This window comes from Ictalurus furcatus, chromosome 17, assembly GCF_023375685.1.
Source record: "Ictalurus furcatus strain D&B chromosome 17, Billie_1.0, whole genome shotgun sequence".
NCBI lineage: Eukaryota > Metazoa > Chordata > Actinopteri > Siluriformes > Ictaluridae > Ictalurus > Ictalurus furcatus.
The window spans coordinates 3,422,952-3,447,681 of record NC_071271.1 but is presented as its reverse complement, the minus strand read 5'-3'; the positions used below and the strand labels follow the sequence as shown (position 1 = coordinate 3,447,681).

The window sequence follows — 24,730 nt, the reverse complement described above, 5'->3', positions numbered from 1 at the left end:
GGTGCCAAATTGAATTTAGACAGTTAAACATATACCTAGCTAAACTACCTATGTCATTAAAGTGCATTAGTTATGAAAGATGATACGATCACTTAGTCGAATTTGGGCAACAACAATAATAAAAAACAAACAACAAAGAAACATATGTTAAAAAACTTCAATAACTGAATTAAAATACAAAATTTACCCATTGAGTTGCCTCAAAAATTTTTGCTCAAAGGATCCAAGATAATCAGAGTAGCTTAATTACAGTAATTACTTTGATACAAGAACAAATAAAAATAAAATTGTAGTAACAATTTAATATTTAGGGTACGTACATTGTCAGTGTTGTTAAGAAGAGAGAGTACGCGGTAATACACAATCCCGAAAGAAAGTTTTTACTAAGATAAGAATAAAACTCAATCTCACCATTGTCACAGATTGTACGTCAAAGTTACTAAGATACTTGCATAAGGGAACGACTCATAACTGCACGTATAATTCGTAGTGAAAACATTTTTACAAATTTTTATAATGGTACATAAAGCTCAGATAAAGTACTATAATATTGGGATGACATAAAACCTGTACATGTTAAGTATTTTTTTCTTATGTCATTTATTATGAGAGATATACAGTATATTACTCAATATAAATACTTTTGTTTGATGTTAAACTGTTTAAATGAAATAAATAAAATAGTAATGTTTGTCATAGTCAATTATAATGCTTTACCCAAGCTTTATTGAGCATTATTATTTATTAAAATGCTTTCAAAGTAATGCTACAACATTGCAAAGAATCATAAGCACAGTTATAAAATACTCTCGATACATACTAGGACACTTGCTTAGGATACTAAGATATCCAGTTATCATCATCACGACAGATGGTGAGATGAGTTTAATGCATAGACATACACACTGGTGTGACAAAAACATGTTACTAAGATAATCTTTAGAGTTGTAAACTGAAGAAAGTCTCCTAACATCAGTCTGATTGTGCTTTTAAATTCACCCACAAGGCTTCAGTTTATATGATATACATGTTCCTACTCTATACTATAGAGCAGTATATTTGAGGAATTTTTTGTACTAAGACTTGTGTTTAATTCACCCTCACTGACTTCCCCACATTTAAACAAACACAGCAAACAAGTGTTTTTGCATTACTTTATGAGCTCAAGTGAAGTTTGAGGTCATAAAAATTAATATGACATTAAATTCACAACCTTTTCTGCAAAATGACACTTCATTTTAAAATCCCAACATTTGGCTTCTGTTTATAGGTCTTAAGCAGTGAATTTTTTACATTTATTGTTTAATTTTCTAAGCTCCAAAATGGTTTTATTTCTTAGACTATCCGACATTAATAGAAATTGACTACAAAGTTCACAATTGTATAAAGCAGCTGACATGTACAGCACTTCTGAGTGGTGATGGGAGGTTAATGAGGGCACAAACACCAAGTTGGAAATTGTAAAACTCTGAAAATTGAATTTAGATGGATTTCAACATCCATTTTTTAAAAAACAACAAAAAACAAACAAACAAAAAAACATCTGTGGCAACTTGTTGGAAATTTAAGTTAACAAAGGCCTACTATTTAAAAACAACATAATTTCCATTTGATAAATTGTTTTGAGTTTTCACTGGCATACAAAACACATTTTATATAGATCATTCTTTATAAACTAAAATGCTGTTTTTGCTAGAAAAATCATACAACATACTGTATGAATTACTTAATATTTGGGCCATTTTCTCGCAAATATACCAGAATCCTTTCAATCCTTCCAAGATGTTTAAAACATATTAAACCATAAAACATAAGATAATACATAATTTTAACAACGATTTCATTGAATCGTATATATATATATATATATATATATATATATATATATATATATGTGTGTGTGTGTGTGTGTGTGTGTGTGTGTATAATGTTACACTTCACTGAGTACAGTCTTAACATCCACACTGTTGCAAAAGCTTTAACACAGGTTAACTGGTTTGACTTTGAGGCTTAAATAGATGTAATAAATGTAATTAAATGTAATTTTGTAAATTTGAGGCATTTATGGAATTTGCTTTTGCAGAAGTGACATGTTTGAGGCTTTTTAACATCAGGCACATTAACATAAAAAGAGTTAAGAGCTCACAGTTCAAAGTCTTCGGTAACTGACTAACACACACACACACGGATATCACACTGCAAGGATGGTCAAAAATAAAAGATGTAAGGAATAGCTCTGCTTTTCAAAAGTCCCTACTTTGTAGGTGTTCATGTGGTCCCCATATTTAAAATTAAACCTGACACACAAACACACATACACACACACACACACAAACACATATAGAAGTAGGTTATAGACAGTAGCACAATTATTTGCTCTGCTTGAACATTTCCAAGTTATTTTACTAGTGTGTAAAACCTTTACTTATGATTTCAGATTATCCATACTATTTTAAAAAACAATTTTTTTTGGCTATGATGAAAGTTTTGTGCGCAATTATGATTAGCAGAATTAAACTAGCATATTGCTGTCAGAAAGTTGGGCCACTTCTTGTGGTTTAACACTTTTTCTGCTCTTGTAAAATTCTAATGATAATAAATTGTTTTCCTTAATCTCAATTTGGGACTTGAGGTTTATGCAAAAATAAGCAGTAAGTGTTCTTTGTAGCATTTTGGATTAGCTAGAAATTGTGAGCAAACATTACAGAAATGATTTCAATGCAGGGTAAATGCAGAGTTCAGATTTACACAGCGCTCATGCAGAATTTCAGTTATGGAATATGGAAGGGCGCTGGGGGGAATGAATACTAATAAATGAGCTGAAGTTCTCTTTAGTTTAGCCAAACTGCTAATGCTGCAGTAGACGTATAAAATGATTGGATCCCTGGGGTGAATATAATTTAAATTTAGAATGTGCATTAATCAGTTAGTTATAACAGTTTCCCCACCATTAGGGCAAAATAAAGTAGCAGAACGCTAAAGCAGGAATTATATACAAAATACACAAGTGACTTTTAAAGCATCACTGGTAGCAACAGTGGTAAGTACAAACTTTGCTAACAAATTATTGATGATTTTATGATCTTAAGGTGCAGCTTTTTCTATACTAGTGCATTTTATTTGACAAAAATGCTATGTTTGTTTTGCTACAGTTCATGTTATATTTGTTTCACATTGGGCTTCATTTCTCAGACTGGATACAAAATCATTTATTCATAAATCTTTCGTGGGAAAATTTACTGTGGTATTTGTAAAAATCCAGTTAGTTCGGGAAAACAGTCGTATCATAAGAGATCTCCCGCAAATAATTAAGACAAATAAGACTAACCATTCAATTAGGACAAAAGTAATGGCACCCTAGAGAAGAAAGAAGAGTTAGTGTGTGTCTATGGTAGCTGACCTACTGCAATGGCTGAGTTGCATTACTGAAAGATTTAGCACAGACCACACTTAGGTGGCGCTCTTTCACCTTTTAGTTATCACGTTGGTTTCCTTTTATGGAATTTTGTGGGTGTCACCAAATGTAAATTGTGTATGAAGTATGAGGAAAATCAGCGTTACTAAAATGTTTTGTTCGGTACGGCTTACAAATCATTCACACACAACTTTACAAAAATAAATAAATAAATAAATAAGCGAAGCCCGATGTCTTTAAAATCGAGTTTCAAATTCATTTCACTTAGCTAATATGTCAATTTCAAAGCTGCAAGGTTTCAAATGAGCTATTAACTTTAGAAATCTTAATCACTTGAGCGACTTGAAATGGTCACAGTTTTGTTAGTTGGTAAAAGCTACTAATGATTATTGTGTATCGTGTGGATCAGCTTATGGTTGCGCTGTATGTATGTTCGAGCACTATGTTGTATAAGAGTGTTAGATGTTCCAACGACTGAACTTGTTAAAAAAATTCATGCCTCATGCTTGGAGATCCATCACTGCAGCATTCACACCCAAAAGAAACAACAATAATAGCACCGGGACGAAACTGTTTCGCTGTTTCAACATGAGTTCTTCTGTTGAACTGAGTTTAATGTAGTCTAAAAGGTCATGACTCAGAGGACATGAAAATGCTCATGAAATGGAGTCTTTTAAGGGTCACGTTTGGCCTGTAAACTGCAGATACTGTAGTAAAAGAGCATAGCTATAATGTGGAGTTGGGGAAAAATGGCTTTTCTTTTCCTGCAAATTCAATGCCTGGTCTTTTCCTTACAAGTGAAAGACTCATAAACCGAATCAGAACCATTAAAATGAGAAATGAGCAATTGTACGATGCTAACAGAGCATTTTACACGTACTTGTAAGTGGGTAAGTGGTGCAACCGTTTTAGAATGGTTAACTGGCATTGAGGAGACTGTTTTTTGTTAGCTACTGGAAGGAAAAGTTTGTTTGACCTCAACCTTTTCTCTCACCATTTTCTTTCGGCAAGATTGGCTCTCAGCATTGTGTTGCTGTTAAGAAGAACACTGTAGCTACAGTAGATATGCAATCTACCTTCTCATAGTTTTAGTTTGTAAATTTTGTCATTATTGGAGTTAAATAGTCTCTGCGTCCGATTGGTGAAATGGATGTTAGGCATAGCTAATGTTCTACCTGTTAGTGTAGCATTACTGATGCTCTTTGTTAGATATAGAAATTAGAAATTGGTTCAGCATTACTGATTTGCTTTAGCTAGGTCTCTTTCCACCATCTTTTGCAGTAACAGTACTGAACAGTGTATAATGCTGAATGTTATTGGAATGGTGTTGCTGACTCTCTGTCCCACTCTCTCGTTGTGTCCATGTTCTGCTGGGGAATTACTGGATAGGAAATGTCTTATGCTGTATTGCTAACGTGTATCCATAATTGTACTGATATTCCTGGATCGTTAAATAGTCTGGGCTTTTGCCTGATCGTTGTTGTTGTTACCCTGCGATTGCTTGTTGCTTCGCTCTGTTCCACCCCTCGATGTATCCTGCAGAAAGAGGCGGGGCTTGCAGAGTGACATCAGGATGCACCGATACTCGCGCCTGAAGTTCTGATTGAGCAGCCCGTATACAACGGCGTTGAGGCACGAGTTGAAATACGCCATAAAATAGCTGACAACGAAGAGCCAATCGGGAACCAGTGGTGCCACTTTGGGTGGATCCATGGCAACGGCTAGGCCAATCAGATTGAGCGGTGCCCAGCAGACGGCGAATAGCACAAAGACGACGAACATGGTGAGGAAATGGCGGAACTCACTCGGCCGGAGGCGTGGCCTCGTGTCGCTAGCCACTCGCCGTCTCACGCTCAGCACTAGCATCCAGATTCGTGCATAGCAGAATGCTACGATGGCAATTGGAAACAGGAAGTGAACGAACACCACGGCGAAGGTGTAACCGGCACTCGCAGTTTGGCTAAAAGTGCAAGAATACACGCGAGGATCATACGTCAGTGACCCCAGTGCGAGATTGGGTAGTATGGCGATGCCCGTTAGAGCCCACACAAGTGTGATTAGAGCCAGCGTGCCACCTCGGCCATACACTTTGGCGTAAGTGTGGGCATGGCAGATGAAGCAGTAGCGGTTGAGGGCAATAGCTGTGATGTTGAAGACAGAGCCAATGACGCTGGCACCCATAAGAAAGCCACTAACTTTACACTCAGTCTCACCAGGCAGCCAGCCGGAGTGCAGCAGTGCGTGAAGGACCAGCGGGTACGGGTAACACACCACCAATAGATCTGCCAATGCCAGGCTCACCACAAATGCATTACCTGTAACACAAACACACACACAAAGATAATTAACATTATATATAACAAACACAAACCCATGCATGCAAATAACGACACACCTGCGGACAGCGTTTGCAGTAGTTTATCCGAACATTAGCTAGCTGTCTAGTGATCCCATATTAAACCAGCTACCTAATATGGCTAATGTGGAGAAGTAACATTAAAATGAACTAAACTACATGGTTAGTGTAGAATGTTAGCACATTACTGTATTTAGTAGCTTACTAGCCAAACTATAACTGTTTTTACTGGACATATTTTCATCATGAACAATTCAGTCTTTTTTAAACGTGAATAAATCAGTTAAGGGTGTTAAATGTAAGGTAAATTAAAGGTGAATAAAATCAGTATCACTCACAAAGAGTCTAACTTTTTTTATTTCACTTTTTTACTCAGTTATTTTTATTTAAATTGACTTTTTAAGTTGACTTTTGTATTTAAAGTTTACTTTTTATATAATTTAATTTTTTTAAGTTGATCTCTCTTTTTTTTTTTAAAAAAGTTAACTTTTTAAAGCTTGACTTTTAAGTTAATTTCTATTTTAAAGATGACTTTTTATTTGATTTAAGTAGATTTTTTTTTTAAAAAAAAGCTTCTTTTTCAAGGTTGACTTTTTAATTAAAGTTTTTTTTAAGTTGATTTCTTTTCTGAAGTTGACTTTTTGTTTAAAGTTGACTTTTTTTAAGTCGACTAAAGTTTCTTTTTAACGTTGACTTTATTTTTAAGATAGACTTATGTGTGTATGTTGATTTCTGTTTTAGTTGGTTTTATTTAAAGTTGACTTTTATTATGTTGACCACTACATTAAATTTTAGTTCTTTTTTTTCATTTAAAAAAAAAGTTCACTTTTATGGTTGACTCATTTTATTTAAATTGACTATTTTTTATTTAATATTGGCTTTTTCTTGATAAAAAGTTTTATTTATTAAAAGTTCTGTTTTAGTTGACTTTATTTAAAAGTTGACTACTCCTTAAATTTGAGCTCTTAAATTTAAAAAAATATATTTTTTAAGTTGACTTCTTTTAAGGTTCTCTGTTTTTATTGAAAGTTGTCTTTTTTCTGTCTTTATTTAAAGTTGATTTCTGACGTATTCTATTTAAAGAAGACTTTTTTTTAAGTTGACTTCTCTTTTTTTTTTTTACTCTTTAGATGTTTATGGATCTCTGTTTTTAAATATCCGTTAAACATGAGATACAACACAACCCACATGCAACAGCTTGGAATAGGTGAGTGATCCAGGAGCAACTCAGTAGCATCTCTATGATCTATACCATGAAACAGACACACACAATGTGTTTTTGGCTCCGCGTGTGTGTGTGTGTGTGTGTGTGTGTGTGTGTGTGTGTGCGCGCGTGCGCGTGTGCGCGCGCGCATTTATAAACAAGAGTGATGAGTTCAGACAGAGTTCAACACAGAATTCAATGAAGCACACACACATATATACACAGCCGTGATTAAATGATAGAATTATAAAGCAGTGCACACACACACGCACACACACACACACACACACACACACACACGGTAATTAAACCTTAATTTATAATTAAAACATTAATGACCTGAGACAAAGGGATGCTTTCTTGCTCTGCTAATGAATTCACACACACATACCCACACCCACACACCCACACTCCAAGACTTTAACACACCCTTGTGGACTTGGAAATGCAAATTTGATGTCTCAAGAATGTAAACGTACTGAAAAAAACAACAACCATGTAGCAGGAGCAGCTTCATCAACAGGAACACACACGGACTCACAGCAAGAACGATGTAGCTTAAGTGATTTCCTTTGAGATTTACACACTCAATTTCTTTCGCTCTAATTAGCTCGTGTAATTTAGCTAGCGGAGTAAAGTTAAAGTATTAAAATCTGATCTGAACACAGACAATCTAATTAAATGATTCTTTGGTAACTTTTCGTGACCACATTATCTGTTCCATTATAGCACAAAACGAATATTAGAGTGTTGGGATTTCCATATCAATGTATTATACCAGTCAACTTCTGACTCCTTTCGTTTCCCACATAACCACATGGCCGTTTTTGACCTTCTTGGCTTCCCACTTTTCATATTTTGTCCGAACTATTTATGCACTGTAGGCAGACACAGCCCGGTTAGAAGTACAAACAAATACACAAGCAAAATGGATGGCTGGGGAATAAACTGTGAACACCTTTTCATTAAATGTCCCATCATGCACCACAGAGTGGAAGAGGTGGGGTTTATAGAGCATAAAGGACAAAACGGACATGGAATAATTCTTCTGTCTTCAAACTGTAGCTCAAATCAAGGTTTATCATGGTTAATAAAATTGAATGACCTTTCATAGTCATATTAATACTTTTAAACACTTTTTCATGATTTAGTACTAATTAAAAAAAAACTTAATGATTAGACGTTCAATGACATATGAATGAAGAAACAACAAGCCTATAAAAGGCAGGGTGTATACTCGAGCGCCATTAATTTCGCACTCGCCTACATACCCTGCATGTACATCTGCAGGATTAAAAGTGGCATCCAGTAGATGGCACGTTAGAGCCAAAACACTAACGTGGTAGTTTCCATGTCGAATTGTGAATATTTAGACAGACTGATGAGCTCTAATAACATACCACCGTTGTTGTGATCGCCGCTATGATCCATGTCTCGGATCTAAAATTTAAAAAAAGTATGAACTAATCTAGAATGTGTAATCTAGAGGTTTTTAAAATTCAAACACTAAATGTAATAGTGCACTTAGTACTTGGTCTAGACATAAACATGCGGTTTGAAACACAACACTAATTTGTTTAGTCAGTTGTGGATAACGTCGATGGAAGCTGGAGGACGTTTTTGCATTATCACGCTTTAAACTATGGAATAGTGTCCAGAAAACATTTGGGATGCTCTCTAGCTCTATTATATGAATGTAAATCCGCATTAAGAACTTGATGGGCCTTGATCGTGTTAAATATATTGTGATTTCGCACAGATTTATAATGAATTAATAATTCACTCCGTCATTTTTTTCTCCCTATATAATTTTCTTCATCTCGCTGTTATTGCTTGTCCTTTCCCTAATCCCCCCTCCCTCCATCTCTTTCTCCTTGCATGCATTTGCTTTGAAAATCTAGCTTGCTGAAAATGCTCGTTTCAGCAAAAAAATCTAAACTGGATTTCAAACCCGTGTTGAGCTGTTTAAAACTGCCGTAGTATGAATTTAGCTTACACCTGTAGCTAGGACTGAATCTCTAATTAGGGTTTAACAAAGTGTACGTATCAAAGATAAGATAAACGTATTAATAATTAATGTGTTTGTCTGCTTTAGATATTCGGAAACAAATTAAGACGGCGTGGAACGGAACCCAGATTATAGCTTCTTTTTCCTACTGTGTGTGTGTGTGTGTGTGTTTGCCTGTCAGCTCTTGATCGAATTTCACTGACATCGTAGCATCATTAGAATCTTCGACCTCTCTGAGGTGCGCTATATTTCAAATGAAGACCTCTCACCGCTGAACCATGACTCACAACCATCATACCTTTCACCTTTGTTTGTTTAGTAATTGAGAATTTAATCATCAACACGTAACATTAAAAACATTTTAGGATTTTTTTTTTCTTCTAGTCACTACAGACAGGAGCTTGGATTCACTCATGTGGTACCACATCGATACTCATTGGTCATATGCAATAAACAAAATTAAACAGGACCTACAATGCAGCAGAAATGTTTTTGGTTCCCTTCTCAAAATTTAAGTCTTGACACAATCCCGTCTTTGACATCTCCTCTGACCTCATGGTTTGGTTTTGTTGTATCAGCTATGAGAATTTAAATAGCCAGAAATGTGTCTTTTCAAATCATGTCTGATAAAAAATTATTTACCAGTTGAGAATTCTAGAAACATCGCATGGTTAACACTTTACTGCATGATGTTGCCATACGGCAACAATTCATTTACATCAAATTTTTTGATAGGCAATAATAAAAAACTACTATTTTCCTATGTAACTGGGGAAAAAGGGGACTTTATCGTTGACATAACAAAAAAGCAGCCATGTCACATGAACAGGAAGTGCCATTTGCACTTCCTTTTCTGCAATCACATGGCATAGTGACGGTCATCATCAGAGGGCTCTCAAAATTGTATTTGTGAGATACATTTGTATATGTTTTCAATATTTTGGCGAAACTACTTAAAGGGGAAAAAAATGAAACACTATCTGATATGATTTAACATTTATTTGTTGTCATTTAAATCAGTTTATATATTTTGAGTATTCTGTTAAATGTTAAAATGTAATTGTTGCCATATGGAAACAACATGCGATAATGGAACTGTGGTTTGTGCTTTCATGAACTGAAACAGTGAATACATAGTGAAAAGAAAAATAAAAACAGTAGGGCTTCTCTAATAGTATATTTACATTTTCTTTTTCACATTCAAAGTAAGAAAAAAAATGGTTGTAATTTCACACATTTTGCAAATGTTATGTTTCAAGAGAAGGAATTAAGAATTATTGAGAGAATTAAAACGATACTTTACCCAAAACATGTTTGGATCTAATTTTTGTATGTATTTTGAGTGAGTAAATCCATCCCCATACTTTTAACAATGGTAATTTCTTTCTAGAAGATTTTTTCAACTTTTACATGCTTACTAGGTGGTGAAAAACCCCCCAAAACTCTGCCACTCAGAGTCTGGAAAATGCAGTAATTGGAATTGCAATCTCATCCATTTTGTGTTATGTTTGATTATATGATCCTTTCCACCACTGCACATTGTTGCCATACGGCAACAATCTACCAACTACCCCTTAATATATTTTTATGACTTTAACGAATTCAAGTACAATCCATTTTTTTAACTGTATATGTAATAACCCATGCAGTAGAGTGATAATGGAAATACGCTGCACCTCAACTCATATTTGAGTGTAGGAGAGTGTCTGAATATTTATGCTAATGAGGAATTTCAGACTTTTTAAAATACGTTTGGACATTCTGTTAAGTAACATTCAGCGGAGGGTTTTTATTCTTATTAATCCGTCATTACGGTGTGTTAGGATTTGATAGAGGAGGCAGAGGCAAGTGCAGGAAAATGTTTATTTATGGAGAGAATGTAAGTTAAACACAAAGACTATGAAACATGAGCATGAAACGTTCGTTGAGGCTGGACGACAACACGAACGTGACAAAGCGTACAGGTGACAACGACTAGAGACCAACAAGGAGTGCTATACAACGCGCGACTTAAATAGTGCTAATTAGACAACAACGTGATTCAGGTGCTCGAGGTCATGTGACAAGGTGTATGCAGTATGGCTTGTGGGTGCTGCGGCACATTGTAGTAATGTCGAAGTACATTATGTATGTAAATTTGAAGAGGATATACACACTGATAGTATGTTAAATAACAAAAACAATACAGGACGAATGCTTGTATTTCCCCTCACTGCATATTAAATATTTTAGGTGAAAAGATGTTCATAAAACATGGGTCATCATCAAGGAACGCCAACAATGATACTCCCCCCAAAATACACACACACAAACACACACACAAACACATACACAAACACACACACACAGTTTATCGTGCTGTATGCTCACTAATGTGTAACATCTGCAAACGCATCACTCTGCATTAACAAGACACTGAATGTCACCTTGTGAAAAAAAAACTAACACACGTACACACACGCACACATACACACACACACACACACACACACGAAAATGAGTATCATTCATATTTACAAAAGATAAAGAAGAAGAGCAGAAAATAAAGGAGAGGATATGATGGAAGAGAACGATGAGTCAGATAGCCAGTGTGTAAACTGGCCTGTCATGACATTTTTAGATGAAAAGCCAAGCACACATGCACACACACACACACACACACTCATCCTCTCTCTCTTTTCCTTTCCTACACAAATGGTGACAAAATGACGGATGAGTGGAGCAGTGATAAGAGCATCAGATGAATCAAAGGTAAATGTCATTCTCTCTTTCCTCTGTTTCTCCTGCTCATTCCTCCTTATAGCAATTCCTTAAGCTTTATTGGCATGAGCATTCTCAGTGTTGCCTCTCTCTCTCTCTTTCTCTCTCTCTCTCTCTCTCTGACCTTCTTAAACATCAAGGCCTTAATCCCATAAATAACAAAAGGAAGAAGATGACAGTGCTGTTCTTCTCGTCTTTACAGTCTCTTTTTAGCCGTCTAGCATCTTGCCACCAGGTGCAGAAATACCCACTATACAATTCCACCTGGTTTTACCCATGATTCCATCCAGTTGGATGCATAATTCTATGTAAAATAAAATGTCAATGCAACCAAAAATCAGTTCCTTTTTAACCTTCTGGAACGGTTTAACAAATTTAATTCATAAAATCAACTTGATTCCATTCATAATTTTACCCATAATTCCATGCAAATGTACTTACAATATACTTCCACATAATTGTACCCATAATTATACCCAGTTCTACCAATAATTCCTCCCAATTGTACTCAAAATTCATTATTTATCGATTAATTGTTATCGATAATTTCACCCAGTTTTCCCCACAATACCACACAATTGTACCCGCAATTTCATCCAATTTTACACGATTTCACCCATTTTTATCGATAATGTTACAAAAAGTTACCCATAATTCCACTCAATTTTTATCCATAATTCTACACAACTGTACCCATAATTCCACCAATTGTACCCATAATTATACCCATAATTCCACACAATTTTACCTATAATTCCACCGAATTGTGCCCATAATATCATCCAATTTTTACCCATGATTTCACCCATTTTCATCTATAATTTCACCAAAAGTTACTCATAATTCCTCACAATTTTACCCATAAATCCACACAATTGTTCTTATAATTCCACACAATTCATTGTAATTTCACCCATTTTTATCTATAACATCACAAAAATTTATCCATAATTCCAATCAATTTTTATCCATAATTCTACACAACTGTACCCATAATTCCACACAATTTTACCTATAATTCCACCCAATTGTGCCCATAACATCATCCAATTTTTTCCCCATAATTCCAATCATTTTCATCTATAATTTCATCAAAAGTTACTCAGAATTCCACACAATTTTACCCATAATTACTTCCAATTTGGGCAATAAATCTGCTCAATTTTACCCATAATTCCACCCATTATCCCCCCCATAATTTCACCACTTTATCTGTAATTATTTTAGCCATTCAGTTTTAACAGCATTTATACAGTACAGAATTTCACCTGATTTCATCTGTAATTCCTATAATTATCTATACTGCAGGTTGTCTGAAAAGTCAGGAACCAATGAGAGTAAAACTACATATACATAATTTCATATTTATTATTTATTAACCTATGCTCTTCATGTTCACCCTTACGCCCTATGTATTTTCTCAGCAGCTATATCGTGTTTTTGTGGATTTTGCTCAACATATTCGGAGTGAGATGTTTGCTCAGCGTGTTCCCATTGGTCCCTGACTTTTCGGATAGGGAAGGGATAAATAGTGCCATGACAAAATACTTGCTTAATAAGCTATATTCTCACTTCTTAACTGTCCAGCTGGACCGGTTTTACCCATTTCCACTTGAATTCCACTTTATGTTACCTCTAATCTCCTATAAATGTTTGTGTATGTGCTGTATGTGATGTTTCACACCACAGTTTAAATGCTGACTGGGTGCACAGCCTTACTGACACTTCATCACACACACTTTTCGTTTTGCTTTGGACCTACAAGGCTAATTTATCTAACAAGGAACGAAAGTCTATTTAATCTAGCGTTACACATTTCAGTGGAGCTATATTATCATACAACATTATGGGAAACAGGGGGCGGAATGAAAAAAGACAATAATGTGGTTGTCCAAGATGTCCAGCCCCATAATGTTATATACATGGTCAAGTTTTGTTCATGCATATAGATTACAGTAAATCCACTCCAGTCATTACATTACATACTAAAATACATTGATGTGGGCTCCACCACCCTCCACCCACATCATATATGGTATAAGACATGGGCATGGAGGCCCACATCTACCTATTATTTTAAAAGTTTAGTATCACATCACGTCTATTTACTTGTAACAGAACATGGTAATGTTGTTGTAAACACTTCATTTATTTATTTCAAAAGTTGTAAACCGTCTATTATTGCTTCTTTCAAGGGCTTCGTCAATTCCGTTAAGAATTTTAGGACTATTTAAAATAGTTTCAAATATTCTCTTATTCCTGTGTGCCATCTGTTATAGGAACTGTTGAATAGCGGTAATATTGTAGAGTAGAAGTTTGGGGGAATTTGTGCTGCGCTGATCAGTGAATGGCTAGTTAGAACTTTCTTTGCCATCTTATTTTTATTTTATTTTAAATATTTTTTTTGCCTGCTGGAGAAAGATACAGAAATTGGACAAAATAATCTTGGGCAAGTCAAGATTGCAAAGCAGCAGAGCACTCGAGCACTACGCAGTGCAGGCAAAATGGATTATGTTTGTCATGTCTTCAGCGAGGCCATTAGAAGAGAGAGTGCAAGAACCGTAAATCCAGAGTCAGCATTCCCAATACACACACACACACACACACACACACACACACACACACACACACTCCTCACTCCTATTGTGGCCATAAATCCACTCAATTTGACCAATAATTACACCCAATTATTTCCATAATTTCACCCAGTTTTATCTGTAATTCCTCACAATATTACCCATAATTTTACACATAGTTTCACCAGATTTCATAATTCCTATTATTATCTACACTATAATTTTAAGATAATTAAATACTAAAAATATCTTTAGTTTTACCCATAATTGTGGTTAATTTCATGTAGAAATTACCTCAGTGTTAAAACTCAGGAAAGAAATCGTGCCTTAAAATAATAAGCTAAGTTCTCACATCTTAACGGTCCGGTACATGTGCTGGCCTGATCTGATTTGACCCACTTGATATTACCCATAATTCCACGTTATGTTGCCCTTAATATCTCAATAAGGTTTGTGTATGCACACTAACAAATATCTTTCCTTAAGGCCTGAAAGGACTTATTGCATTCGGGGGAAATTCAGGGTCCGTGATTTGTTGAATTTATACAAACATTTACACTTTATGGTCAAACGTATGTGGACACCCGATCAATCACCCGATCGATGTGCTTGTTGAGCATCCCATTCCAGATTTAGTCTCCCCTCCTTTTGCTACTATAATAACCTCTATTCTTCTGTGAAGGCTTTTCTTTTAGGATTTGTCCATTCAGCTACAAGAGCATTAGTGAGGTCAGGCACTGATATTAGGTGAGGAGGTCTGGGGTGCAGTCAGTGTTCAAGTTCATCCCAAAGATGTTCAGTGAGGTTGAGGTCAGGACTCTGTGCACACGTTCTTCCACTCCAGCCTTGGCAAACCGTGTCTACATGGACTTTGTTTTGTGCACAAGGGAATGCCAGATCATTAAGACATTCTATACAACTGTGTCCTTCCAACTTTGTGGCAACGCTTTAGGGAAGAACCACATATGGGTGGTCAGGTTTTCACATACTTTTGGCCATATAGTGTATATTTTTTAACCGGAAACAAAACAGCGCAGTTATTTATTATCAGTTTTCTATTAAATTATCAATAGCTATTTCAAAGAACACCCGCCTGGGCCATGTGTGTGTGGAGTTTGCATGTTCTCCCCGTGCTGCGGGGGTTTCCTCCGGGTACTCCAGTTTCCTCCCCGAGTCCAAAGACATGCATGGTAAGCTGATTGGCGAGTCTAAAGTGCCCGTAGTGTATGAATGGGTGTGAGTGTGCATGTGATTGTGCCCTGCGATGGACTGGCACCCTGTCCAGGGTGTAACCCGCCTCGTGCCCGACGCTCCCTGGGATAGGCTCCAGGTTCACCCGCGACCCTGAAGAAGGAGTAAGCGGTAGAAGATGGATGGATGGATGGATATTTCAAAGAACAAACAAAGTGAACTGAATTCACTCAGCTGCCACCTGGTGGTCATTATTATTATTATTATTATTATTAACTACCAACAGTAATTCATAGCTTTATACCATAACATGGAATCGTCTCTTTAAATCCAGCATGATTTAATGCTAAATTTGATCTGGCTCTTAAAAAGTCTTCAATTATTTTGTTTTAGTGAAAAGTTTCCTTGACCCACAGATACTTCTAACCCCTGCAGTGACTCCACCTGATATTATTCATAACTAAAGCTGAATTTACTCATAATTCCGCCTGAGTTTACCTATAATCCGATCCAATCTCAACCATAATTCCACTTGTGTTTGCCCATAATTCATCATATAATCAAGGTAAGGTGATTATGTCGGCCATGGGGTATCATCTTAACCATCTGCCACAATCAGTCTCACCAAAATAGCCCATAATTCTATTTGATTTTTACCCACAATTCAACACACACAGTCACACTAAACTGGAAGACCTACTGTCCGTTGTTCAATTCTATAATCCCGTGTGTGTGTGTGTGTGTGTGTGTGTGTGTGTGTGTGTGTGTGCAAGGGATGAAAGAATTTTAGCTATATAAGTGTGCAAATGATGAGTCATCATTTCAAGGAGCACCCTCCATCATACTGATGGGAATCACACACGCACACACACACACACACACACACACACACACTCACACACACACTACTTTCATGTTTTAATGGCTGCATGGTGAAGGATTGGGAATTTTCAACACACACACACACACACATAATTCTTTCACGGTTTTATAGTCAAGGGATTTCACACCACAGTTTAAATGTTGACTGGGTGCACAGCCTTACTGACACTGCTTCACACACACCATTAGTTTTGCACAGGAGCTACAAGGCTAACGTATCTAACAAGTAGGGAAAAAAATCTATCACAACTCCACATTTTAGTGGAGCTATATTATCATACAACACTAAAGAAAACAGGAGGTGGAATGACACCAAACTGCACCAAGGAGGAAAATAAAAAACAGACAATAATCCGGCTGTCCAAGATGTCCTGCCCCATAACGTTACATACATGGACAGGTTTTGCTCTAGTGTATAGATTATATCTATAAATAAATCCCCTCAAATCACTACACAAAGCAGAGTTATCATCGCAATACCATTATGACTAGCTATATTGGTGACCCGGGTCCTTCAGGGGGATTAACGTCGGTTGTCTTAGAGGATGGCACAGCATCCTTCAACAGATCATGGGGACTAGTTAGAACTTTCTTTGCCATCTTATCTTTTATTTTTTGCCTGCTGGAGGATACAGATCCTGTCTAGACCGAGTCAGAAGTCCAAATACACACACACACACACACACACACACACATCTCAGGTGCAGCACCCATTACACTAATAGGCCCACATCCAGAGAGAGAATGTGTGGGTGAAGAGAAACAAACCCTCAAAAGAAATCATACAGATGGACGTTTGGAGTGGTGTGTGTGTGGGGGGGGGGTGTGCGTGTCAGTGTGTGTGCATGCGTGAAGATGCCCAGGCAGTGCAGAATTTGCAAGGAATTGAACCTTGAAGTGAATTATATTATGTTCCCCTGATCATAAACTGAATGGTCAAAGAGACGGTGATATCTGAAGACAAAGAGCTGAGTGAAGACATAGTTCTGGTTTAATATGGAGGTCACCAGATACACCCAAAATGCTTGAAATGTTTCAATCTGATCTTGTGGCGTATGGGATATGACTGTCCTTGAGATTGATGGGTCTGACCAGGAGGAGAGATGGAGAAACTCCCCTGTGTGGCGCAGCCTGAAAATGCCACCATCATGTCATCATGGGTCAGTGCTTGCTCAATAGTTAAGGCTTGTGGTTACTTATCAGAAGGCCAGGGGTTCAAGCTCCAGCACCACCAAGCTGTCACTGTTAAGCTCTTGAGCAAGTCCCTTAATCCTTTATACTCCAGGGGCGCCATATCATGGCTGACCCTGTGCTCTGACTCCAACGTCCTTACAAGCTGGAATATGCGAAGAAAAGAATTTCACAGTGCTGTAAAGTATACACAAAAAATAAAGGCTGCTTCTTCCTCTTTTAAACTTAAAATGACGTCTGCAAAACGTTTCGCCAATAAGCTCCAAAAGTATGCCTGCCCGTTTCTTACAGTGCTGAGGTGGTCCAGGTTCCCTACTGCACGCACAATTGCTGGAAATTGGCATCATAGTCACAAGCAGAGCAATTTGTCCAGTCTGTTCAATAGTCGTCCATGCAGGAAGCCCAAGAAACCCTCCTGATGTTTTTTTCGCTTAAAGAACTCTAGCAAAGTCAGAAACAAGCCCCTGACCGCAAAGCACTGGTTATTCCTTTTGGAATCTGTGAAAAAGCCACCTTCAAAATGTGAGAAGGCACGGCTTCTTCTAAAAGTCTTTCCTCTCAGCAAACAATGTGGAAGATGGTATACTCCACAGGGTCTCTATCAACAGTCAAAGCACTGTTTGGGATTCATGACTTCATGGGACCTCAAGGACAAACAACAACGCTTCAGTTTCCATGCAGGGTTTATGCCGAAAACTGAAAAAGGGCCAAAAATATGAGCCAAAAATATATCCTGCCCCGCCCTGCCCCGCCCCTCAGTGCTCACCGCTCAGATTTCAAAGGCCGATCATGTCAGCGGTTTGGAAATACTTTCTGATAAGGACATTGAATTTGCCATCTGCAGTGTTGAACGGTGCTGAAGCACTTTTCCACGACAGGTTTGTACACCACCTGAAAACAGGACGTCCTGTTCTATATGCAGAGTACAGAAAAACAACAACGACCGAATGGAGGCCCTCGGCCGTTCTGTGTTCTGCCTGTTGCTTGCGTTAAAATGATTGTGTAGCGTATTTAAACTTTTTGTATTTGCAGGATGCTAGTCTAGAGCTGCTAAGTTCGTTACTTGACTGCTGTTTTGCATATCCTAATAGTTAAAGTTACATTATTTATATAATTGGATAAAAAAAAAATCTGTTAAATTTGATTGTTACAGAACTGAATGAAGAATAATATATTTAATATGGTTTTTGTTTTGATGAGTTAGTTTCAATAAAAAATGTGGACATTTTATTGGCTTGTAGTTTGTCAATTCAGATTCATTAAATTCAGGAAATTAATCAAAAAGTCTGATAAAAACAGAATTATACAACAAAAAAAACTATTTTAAAATGGTTTTAAAAAAAAAAACAAAAAAAAAAACATTTTTGGTTTCGGTTTTCGGCCCAGAATTTTCCTTTCTGTGCATCACTAGTATGACTTTTACTGGCCTAAGATGGAACAAGACGTTAATCATTATGTCAAGTCTTGCCAAAGATAAAAAGCATCTCCAACCATGGAGTTCTTTGGAAATTTTGGTGTGCTGCAAGCGGCAAACGGCGTTCAGGAGATGTGCGAATGGTCACAGGTCATATTTCACAAAGCTAGCCCATGCCTTCCCATGCGCAAATTAGCCAACTTTGCGAGTACGTTAATTGCTGAACTTCTCAGGTTGTATGGAGCTGATAATACACATCCTACCATCCCAGGGGGGTTTTTTAACTCTCAGAATCTCTGACGCAACCAGATTTGCACCATTGCACCTTATGCTTGGCGGGGTTCTGAGACTCCCGGTTGATGTGATGTTCAAACGAGACCCTGTAGTTGTTGACCACAGCAGCTTCATAAAGACTTTGATGCCTCTTCTTCCTGAAGCTGCAAATACAGCACAACAGCTTGCTGTTAAAGAACAAAAGAAACACGCTCGTGGACAAGACGAAAAAAACAAAACAAAAGAAGTGAGGGTACTTAACTGAATGTTTGGGGCTCACATGGGAAACTTTCAGACAAACTGGAATCAACAGTGTGATTCAATTCCACACTACAGGACTAAAATGGTAGTGAGAAGCATCAAAACAGTCTCCTGTAGAGCATCAGCCACCTGCTTGTTTAGGAAGCCGAAGAAGCTGATTCAGAAGTCAGTTCTTTAGTTACTGCTGATTATCAGAAAGACAAAAACAAGCCCTTTGGAGGGATTAGATCATTCAATAAGTCAAAGGTTATTGAGCGAATATGATTCTACCCAGAGGCAAGAGGAAGAAAGCCAGTCAGGACAGACTATTACTCAGTGGAGAGATCTCTAAACACTATAAATACAGAGCATTTCAGATATCAAGTGCAAATCCGTTCCTGATATAATTGCACCTGCGGGGTAGCATTGAGTCACTCAGGTTGCATGGAGTATGCAAAGTCAGATCACGTGCACTGGTAGGGTAGTCAAGAAAGTCTATAAAGACCTTTTAAAGACCATGGCTTAAAAACAGATTATCCTTAAGGGGTTTACAAAATCAACGAGCAAGAAATCCCAGTCAGTAATTGCTTTGTTTTGTGTTCCATGATAATGAATCTTATGAAGCTTGTGAATAATGTATAATTCTAGAAGGTCTGATCACGCTTAGATTCTTCTCACCCTTAATGGGAGGTAGCACCACAAATGGATTTCCTACTATAGTTCAGTCTGGTTTTTTAGGGCCTTCACATACACTCTGTGCTCAAAAGTATGTGCACAAACCGATCAAAACCAGATGTGCTTGATGAACATCCGTCCATTTTCCGTACTGCCACTTAGCCTTATGTCGTGGAGGAGCCTGGATCCTATCCCAGGGAACTTGGAGCACAAGGCAGGGGACGCCCTGGACGGGGTGCCAACCCATCGCAGGACGCAATCTACAGAACATTTTGGAAATGCCAACCATGTCAACGCATGTCTTCAGACTGGGAGAGGAAACCCCCAATCAAAGCATGGTGCACACAGGGTAGAGGTGATATTCGAACCCCCAGCTGCAGAGGTGCAAGGCAAATGAGCTAACCACTCATGCTTGATGAACATGCCTTTCCAAAACCATGGGCATTAACATGGAGTCTAGTCTTTCCACTAGATGTTGGACAAGACGGCATGGTTCCAGTTCATCCCAAAGGTGTTCAGTGATGTTGAAGTCAGGGCTCTGTGGAGATCACAAATTCTTCCACGTCTTTATGGATCTCGCTTTGTGCAACAGGGCATTGACACGCTGGAACAGGTTAGGGCTAGGCCCATCTGTTGTAAAGCTACAGCATGCCGTAAAAGGCCTTCTGCAGAATTCTTTGGAGAAGAACCACATATGGGTGTCCACATACTTTCAAGATTTTTGGTTGAGGGGTGAATGTAACTGGTATTAATAACATAACAGGTTTGAATTCATTTTAATACATTTTTGTTGTTTATTTTCCTTCCTTCCATCTATTTTCCTTCACCCCTGTCCTGTCATTTGCACGTCACCTGATTGTGTCCAGCTGTACTGTCTTAGTTTGTGATCAGTTTGACTATTTATACCCCTGTGTGTCTTTCCAAAGTCTGGTTTGTCGTATGTGCCTTTCCGAGCCTTAGACGGATATTCCTGTGATGACCCTACCTGCCTGGGCTTTGACCTATAATATGAACTACGATGATGATAGCTGAACCGCCTTTAATAAAACACGAGCCGAGTTTACGTTACATTTTTTCCCACTGAAAATTCCTATTTCCTGTTCTATTTTCATATTTTATTATACAATTTAATATAAAGGAAAGAAAAACAATCATTTGAACACCTTTTAGTTTTGGAAATGTCTTGTTTTTTAATTGTTGGTGTTGTATCATCTCTGCCATCACAGTGGTCTGTGGTCTTTCTTCAGTCTTCAGCGTGTGTAAAAGCATTGCACTGTTTTTTTTTTTTTTTTTTTTTTTTTTTTACAGTATACTGTGTGTTGTACTGTATGTTTTTACATTCATACAGACACTTTTTCCCCCCTTTATTAGGTTAATATTCTTATTCTCTCTGGACTTCTCTGGGAAGGTCTTTTAGAAAAAAAAATACTAAACTACAGGCACAAACACAGCAAGGAATGGTAGAGTTTAGTATATTTTTCCCCCAAGCGTGTACGCTCTTTCATATTTGTCCAAAATAAAGGAGAGCTATCCTTACGCTACGTTAAAATCTGGACAGCTTTGATCTTGGTGCTCAAAAATGTACCCCTCTCTAAAATCAAATGTATTAGGAGCATACTCCTGTGTGAAACAAAGGGTGAATTAAAGTTTAATTCATTTTTAAAAATTGCATATTAATGAACTACTTAAATGCAAAAAAAACGTATGCATGCATAACAATGCATATTCATATATATATATATATATATATATATATATATATATATATATATATATATATAAAACAACCACATGCACATACATTTATTTACACTGGTAAGGATGGGTGTATTAACAAGTGACAGTGTAAAAACCACCTCCACCACAGGCTGCAAACACCCGTCCGCACGTGCGACAACAACAACAACAACAACAACAACAACAATAATAATAATAATAATAATAGTAATAACAAGCTCGTGGGATTGTTTATTTATTGCAAAATCATTAGTGCGCATTTAAATTGATCATAACATTTTTTTTTCATGATGCGGAAAAGCTGCAACAGTGCACGTGAATGAAACCGTTGTGCACGAGACGCGCTGTTGATCGTCAAAGCAATAATGCATGACGACTTAGATAACACACACACACACACACACGTGTGCTTATCGTCCATGTAAAGACCAACACGCGTGCTCACCTGCGTTCCTCAGTTTTCGGTTCCTGAGCACGGACACAATGACCAGCGTGTTTCCCAACACGTCCACCACGCTCGTGAAGATCAACACACTCGCGAGCACAGCCACTTGCCATGTCGGTCCCGGTCGCGCGCCGCCGCCGCCGCCTCCATCTCCGGGCAACACCTCGGCGCCCCACGCGTGACCCTGCGTCGCTCCTGTCCTGTTCCTAATGAGCGCAACATCCTCGGGCATGTCGGACAACTCCGTTCATTCAGACGCGCGCTCTCTCCGCCATGCCTCCACACACACACACACACACACACACCTCAAATAAACCAACCCGAATCCGTTACATTTCGTCAAGTTTCCAGCTCGTGCGCTTCTTCTATGTCTCGCGTGCTCGAGCAGCGCTCTGCTCTACCGAAGTTTGCTGAAAAGTCACTTGCTCGCGCTGTTCCCACGACCCCGCTTGCTGAGTGTCTCGCGCGCTGGTCCAAATCCCATCCACAGACAGGTGGGTGTCGAGTCGAGAGTCGAGTCTCGCGCGCAGCGCGCTTGGATATACCGGTGCTCCTCCCCTTTTCGTCGCTTGGCATTTACATACAGAGCGGAGAGCTTCTGTTACAGATTGCGGGAAGAGAGGTGCGCGCGCGTGTAATATCGGCCTGCGTAAGCTACAGCTATCATGTAGCACTGGCACAAACGCGCGCGCGCATACACACCTACAGGGCGCTATTAAACACTCCTCGCGCTCAGTCTCTCTCGCTCTCAAAAAAAAAAAAAAAAACTTTACTAACGGAAATACGTTCAACCGCGGGAGGACAAAAAGACACGAGCTCGAGCGGTGTGTTATATTATTGGGGCTCGAGCTCAGAACTCAATTACAATTTAATGGTTCCCCAAGCAACAGAAGCGGAATAGGAGTGAAATGGAAGGGTGTGTGTGTGTGTGTGTGTGTGTGCACACGCGCTGAATGTTTTCTCTGTATGAAGGCAACACTGCGTTCCATAGGTAAAGCATGAATCCTTCACGTCAGTGATTTTTCCCCGTACTGTGTGCTCTTGTGTCTGGAAATATTACTCAGCAGGTGATATATTTACCGTAGTGATCTATCCCATCATATCTGGGGTCAAAACCGACGTTATTTTGGACACGTGTCTTATCAGGTCTGGTCTGGGTGAAGCTTCAGTCATTCCAGGTGGTGCTGAGGAAGATGGGGTTTCTAGTGCGTGTCCTTGTCTGGTAGATTTTGCGTAACTTTTTCTTTATTGAGGCTAGCATGTAGTGTAACCGCTTTCACTGAGGTCCGCTTCACTGTGAAATGGTGCTAGAGATCCAGCTAGATCGTACAAGACAGACATACAAGAAGACATCATGGAAACACCACAAGAAAACAGCGAGTGGGAGTGGGATTTGTCTGGAAGAAATACAGACAGTGAAGAGAGAATAACGTTATATATTGCTCTTTATCTCTTCGAGCCAGCACGCGTCCCATGACGCCTCTTCTGTCAAACAGTCACAGTGCAAGCGAAACCGACCCACTCAGATCCAGGTGTTTGATTGCCTTTTGAACCATCACACTGGCGCACACTGAACGACAACAACATGATGTTGCATGGTGTGTATATGTGGGCGGCCTCTGGTGTGTGTTGGGATGTCTCGGTGGTTTGTGTGTTCCAGCGCATGGGTTCGTTAGCGGAGTGTGTTATATAAGCGCATGCCTGGATTCTGTGGCAGCGCGAGGCTTCTCGCTCTTTCTCTCTGTCTGCTCTTTGATGTCAGATTGTTGGAAACCCCCAGAGATGTGCAGAGAGAGAGAGAGAGAGAGAGAGAGAGAGTGAGTGGAGGAGAAAAGAAGGAAAACAAGTGCGTAGTTTTGTTGTCTGAAACAACCCCCCCGCCCCTCTCATACCAACACCACAACAAACACTGTAGTATTTTGCAGTTTTAGATTTAGTTAGCATGTTTACCTCACTCGCCCTCCCCTGGGTTGGTGGTTCGAACCCTGCCTCTGCCCTGTGGGCGTGGTGTTTGCATGTACTCCCCATACTTCTGGGATTTCCTCCCCCAGTCCAAACACATACACTGTAGGCTGATTGGCATTTCCAAATGGTCCATAGTATGTGAATGTGTGTGCTATTATGCCCTGCATTTAGCTGGCCCCCCATCCAGGGTGTCCCGTGCCAGGCCACCTACTAGCATGATTTTGGGAAGTTGGAGGAAGCCAGAGAACCCAGAAGAAACCCACATGGACACAAGGAGAAAGACATTAACTCTGAGCTCAGGACCCTGAAGATGAGAGGCAGCAGATGTGAGCCACTCCAGCACGGACTGATTATAAGGCTAAGCATCGCAAACAAGCAAGCACCTTTGACTCTGCCAA

General features: G+C 38.6%; 1 protein-coding gene across 1 annotated transcript; it reads right to left on the bottom strand.

Annotated features, from left to right (window-relative positions):
• Positions 1-4,806: 4,806 nt before the first annotated feature.
• mtnr1ba (melatonin receptor type 1Ba) lies at positions 4,807-23,683 on the bottom strand. Its single transcript, XM_053647526.1, has 2 exons — positions 22,368-23,683; positions 4,807-5,730 (listed from the first exon to the last, which is right to left on the bottom strand). The coding sequence occupies exons 1-2, from the start codon at positions 22,597-22,599 to the stop codon at positions 4,865-4,867; spliced, it is 1,098 nt and encodes a 365-aa protein (XP_053503501.1). The 5' UTR covers positions 22,600-23,683; the 3' UTR covers positions 4,807-4,864.
• Positions 23,684-24,730: the final 1,047 nt, after the last annotated feature.